This window comes from Vanacampus margaritifer, chromosome 14 (assembly GCF_051991255.1).
Source record: "Vanacampus margaritifer isolate UIUO_Vmar chromosome 14, RoL_Vmar_1.0, whole genome shotgun sequence".
NCBI classification, from domain to species: domain Eukaryota; kingdom Metazoa; phylum Chordata; class Actinopteri; order Syngnathiformes; family Syngnathidae; genus Vanacampus; species Vanacampus margaritifer.
Genome location: NC_135445.1, coordinates 20,992,141 through 20,996,651, shown reverse-complemented (window position 1 = coordinate 20,996,651; position 4,511 = coordinate 20,992,141). Strand labels below are relative to the sequence as shown.

General features: G+C 40.1%; 1 protein-coding gene across 4 annotated transcripts; it reads left to right on the top strand.

Moving 5' to 3' along the window:
* The first annotated feature begins 883 nt into the window (after positions 1 to 883).
* Positions 884 to 4,205, top strand: LOC144034251 (uncharacterized). 4 transcript variants are annotated; one of them, XM_077542895.1, is made up of 8 exons: positions 884 to 1,323; positions 1,860 to 1,959; positions 2,814 to 2,847; positions 3,019 to 3,122; positions 3,242 to 3,508; positions 3,695 to 3,788; positions 3,917 to 3,984; positions 4,093 to 4,205. In XM_077542895.1, the coding sequence occupies exons 2-8, from the start codon at positions 1,861 to 1,863 to the stop codon at positions 4,180 to 4,182; spliced, it is 756 nt and encodes a 251-aa protein (XP_077399021.1). In that variant the 5' UTR covers positions 884 to 1,323; position 1,860; the 3' UTR covers positions 4,183 to 4,205. The 4 variants fall into 4 exon arrangements, with proteins under 4 accessions (XP_077399021.1, XP_077399020.1, XP_077399022.1 ...); XM_077542894.1 differs by having other exon boundaries at positions 1,857 to 1,959; XM_077542896.1 differs by lacking the exon at positions 884 to 1,323 and having other exon boundaries at positions 1,713 to 1,959; positions 3,242 to 3,347; positions 3,378 to 3,508.
* The last annotated feature ends 306 nt before the right edge of the window (positions 4,206 to 4,511 follow it).

Below are 4,511 nucleotides of genomic sequence, written 5' to 3'. Positions count from 1 at the left end.
TTTAGTTGATGTTGATTATAGTTAACTTCCACATTTCTAGAGCGATTCCAGTGGTTTAAATTTTAAACTGTTCAGCTCATTTACATTTTTTTATGGACAGTAAGATACTTTTAGTTGATGTTGATTATGGTTAACTTCCACATTTCTTGAGCGATTCCAGTGGTTTAAATTTTAAACTGTTCAGCTCATTACCAAAGAGTCAGCAGTCCCATTCAAAATTTCCGCGGGAATTTTTCTAGTTATGGGACTGCTTGCGAAGCAAGCAGGCACATATTGTTATTCTACCTAGGACAGTGGTTTATTTTTGTTGTTAATATTATTATTATATATTATTCCAGCGATTTTTCCGCTAAAATGCGGCCCGTACCGTACATCGCACCGGCACAAATGAGGTATCAAACGATGCGGCTCGATCTGACTCGCTGCGCTATTATTTTTCTAAGAATTCCCAGTTACCATGGCGACGCTATTCCCAAAAAACTCCCAAATTAACTCCCCATTGGGAATGAATGGGAAAAAAATCACACTTCAAGCACCTTTTTCCAAGACACGCTGCGCGCGCATACGTTATCCGACCGATACGAATTTTAGCTCATTTTGTAGGAATTTTTCCCATCTTTAGCTCAGTGTCAAAATCTTTTTTAAGGAATGAAAGCCCCCCCCCCTGTTCGGGTTCAAAGACAGTGGCTGAATTAGCTTTCTCACACACTCTGTTGGCTAATTAGCCATCCAGTGCCGGGAACCAAATAATGTATTTGAAAAAATTTCACTTCAACTCGTCACCATGGCCACTATCTTTTGTCACTAGACGTCAAATTCTCACATTTTGTAGTCACGAGTGTCTTCTTTCAGACAAACTAACTTTTATTTGGCTAAGGTGTCATTTAGTACCTTTATTTTCCCTTTAAGCGAAGAGAAATTGGACTCTCTCGCCAATCTCTTCCATGTTAATTTGGGTGTTTTTTTCCTCTTCATTTCGGATAAATCATACATTTTCAACCTGCTCTCATTTGGTCATTTTTCATCCGATTAAAAAAATTACAACATGCTCGTGTTCCCCAAACCCTTGCCGTTCTAACAAGCCATTTCTTGAATCTGTATCTTGAAGAGTTAAGTCGTGAGAGGCTTTTGTTCCAGGGGTGCGTCTGTCATACAATCTCAATGGAATGCAACCAATCTTGATGATAGTTGGATCTAGTCTTCTCTCTTTTCCCTGATTGGTTCGTTTTCTGCTTGTCTGTGCTGTGGCCAATGAGAGACGCTTTAATGACACCAATTAGAAGTTTCTCGAGAACCTACTCCTCCCATTTCATCTCGTCTGAGGTAAGTTGCAAGGCAATTGTTTGTAGTCTGGTGAATAATGCTAAATAAGTGTGATTTTGCAAGTTTTCCCCATCCTAAACTACATCACGTTAATACTGGCGATGTATTGAAACGTATTTGATGTGTTTGAACGTTATGTTGCTGTTTTAACAAGATTGGAAAAGTTAAGTGCTAGAGATGGTAGCCTACATGCTAGCTGCACCTGCTAGCGCTAGCAAAGAGCTAGCAGATGTTACATTAAAGTTTTAATGTGCAGTAAAAAAAAACTAAGAAAAGTTTGAGTAGGCTCTAAATCTCAATTGTGTACATCTCTCGTTGCTACAATATACAGTAAGGCTTTTGTCTCGTCTGTCGTCGACGTGGGGGGGGGGGGGGGTTGAGTGGCGTGTCGACGGTGTAGCGAAGCGGCGCCAATGAGGGATTTCGGAAGTGTACGCTTTTAATGCTTCATACACATCTGAGATTAAGTACAAATTTGATGTTGAATCTTTACTTTTGACTTTGTCATGGCAAGTTTTTTTTCTTTGCTGTAGCAGCATGCCGCGGAAGGGGAAGCGTTCAGAGGCAGCCAAGCGCCAATGGAAGAAGCTGGACCTTGCTGCTCTGGAACTGAGGCCAAACTGCGCACCCCAGCATGTACTTTACCTCTATTGAATTCTTTGTTAATGTGCAATACACAATATTTCAGGCTACAAATATAGAATCAGGCAGAAAAATTAGCTTAAAAGCCTTGTGTAAAAAGCAGTCTGTTTATGCAAGACACTCATTAGTAATGTTAAAAAATCCTTTATTAAAAATGGACTACCAACGTGTTTAAACACAAGCTTGTCTTCATCGGGGCACAGTTTTACGAATATAGAGTGTATGACATGTGATTTGTGCAGTGCTTTATTCATGTCAAAATCATTCTGAATAGAATTTTGATGAAGTCTGTTTTCTACAAGATTTCAAATATTCTAAGAAGTTTTCAAACTACTGATGTCTAAAATAAACTCACTAACATTGATCAAAAACTTGTGAGATGCCTATCCTGGACACAGATATTTCACATGTTATATTTAATAACTGCAGACATGGTCTATTGCATGACTGTGGGAGGAACAGTTGAAATGATAATGTCAAGCCAATAATTGTTTTAACACTTGACAGTAGTTGGAGTACATTACATTTATCAGTAGATGGGGCTGTTGTGAAGTTAGGCTGGTACAATCTGCTGCCTTTTTGCTCATGTATTTGATGAGAAAATTCTACCAAATTAGATCAATTGTGACTGTATTTCAGACACAAACAAAAGTATCAGTTAAGTCCTTGAATCTCTTTCGTGATAAATAATTTCATTAATAAACCTGGCCTGAATTAACATCACTTGTATGTAGAAAAGACCTGGTCAATTTTCATTGAAACTAACTTAAGCATTACAACCTATGTTTGCTTTTTACTCTGCATTAAGGTGACTGCACATGCCTACAATTGTAATGTCTATGTTTTAGGTGTCCTCTGTTGGTGCCAAGGCTCTGGTACCAGGTCAGTCATCATTTTATTTTAATTGCTTCTGCAGCAGTTTTACAATCGATTATTTTAGAAATTCCAATATTTTGCAGGTTCATATACACTCAAAGTGTAACTTGTACTGTGCTTTGTCAGCAATTTAAGTTGTGAGACTTGACATGGTATTCTGTGTGTGCATCATTTTAGGCAGAGGCACTGGCTGGCGCCACAGAGTTCGGGAATGGCCAGTTTCAGCTGTGACTGGGCGGAGGCACAAACTGGTCATTCCATCACTGAACCAGGACAACAAGGTATGTTTTATAATAAACTGCCTGTAAAACAAATTAACCTTCATTTGTCTTTTTTTAAATTTTTTAAATACTTAAAAAAAAAAAAAATCAATTACTTCTTTTTTTTTTTTCTTTAATAGTTTGTCCTGGTTGTTGGTGACTCCCACCTGCGAGCCTTTGCCGATGGGGTTGTGAAGATGCCGGAGGGACATTTCTCTTTTGGCGTGATGTCCACCCCGGGTGCCAGGGCCTCCGAGTTGCGTGCTGAGGTGCTGAATGCTGTTCTGCCTCGGTCACCCGAGGCGGTCTGCATTTTGGCTCCCAGCAACAACTTGGGCCGCCCCATCGCTGAGGCAGCGGCTGACTTTGGCCAGTTTTTGCGCACCGTCTGCAGCCGCTGGCCCAACGTAAGTTCACACATTTCCTTCATATAGTTCATACATTTACATTTCAAGTATGTACTTGCATGATATGTCAAATATGTTCTGTTTAAAATACATTTCAGCCTTTTCCCGTAGTTAAGCAGTTGATGAATATTAATGAAAGTTCATCTTGCTCCAGATGTATATTTTACTTTTTTAAACTTGGTGCAGGTTGTTGTCCTGGACTTCCCCCCTCGTCTGACCGTCGAGCTGGCCCAGCAGGACCTTTTACGCCAGGAGTACCACCGGGTGGCAGCACTTATGGGTACGTTCCATGTTGAAAATTGTTTTCACACACAAAGTTCTACTTTTCTTTACGTCACCTCCTGATCTGATTGGTGTGTCTCAGCGGGACTCTTGAACTAATAATGTTTTTTTTCTTTGTTACTGTAGGTATTCGCTACCTATCTGTTGCTGGCCACTTCCCGCTGTCACAGCTTCACTTGTGGTGTAGAGACGGGGTAAGTACATTAGTTGTTGCAAAAAACAAACAAACATTTTATTAGTGGTCCTCCTATCAAAAGTATGTTTGCAGATATATAATATTTATTTCTGATCATGTCTGGAAGGTACACCTCAGTGACAGCGATGGGATGCCGGTGCTTGCGCGGTTGCTGTGGGATGCTGTCAACATGCGGATGGAGAGGACTGCTTTCTGATAAATCATAAGTTTTCAACCTGCTCTCATTTGGTCATTTTTTATCCGATTAAGAAAATGAGAACATGCTCGTGTTCCCCAAACCCTTGCCGTTCTAACGAGCCATTTCTTGAATCTGTATCTTCAACCGTTAAGTCGTGAGAGGCTTTTGTTCAAGGGGTGCTTCTCTCATGCAATCTCAATGGAATGTGGGGCGCGTGACGTCTCCAAGTCAAATGTGCGTGCGTGAATGTGCATGTTTCTTAAAGGGACAGTAAGATACTTTTAGTTGATGTTGATTATAGTTAACTTCCACATTTCTTGACCGATTCCAGTCGTTTAAATTTTAAA

Bases quoted from the DNA above. Each gene is read 5' to 3' on its own strand.
- LOC144034251 (XM_077542895.1), top strand. From the start codon at position 1,861: ATGCCGCGGAAGGGGAAGCGTTCAGAGGCAGCCAAGCGCCAATGGAAG. The intron at 3,123-3,241 runs GTATGTTTTATA...TTTCTTTAATAG, and splicing joins CACTGAACCAGGACAACAAG to TTTGTCCTGGTTGTTGGTGA. The intron at 3,789-3,916 runs GTACGTTCCATG...TTGTTACTGTAG, and splicing joins CCGGGTGGCAGCACTTATGG to GTATTCGCTACCTATCTGTT.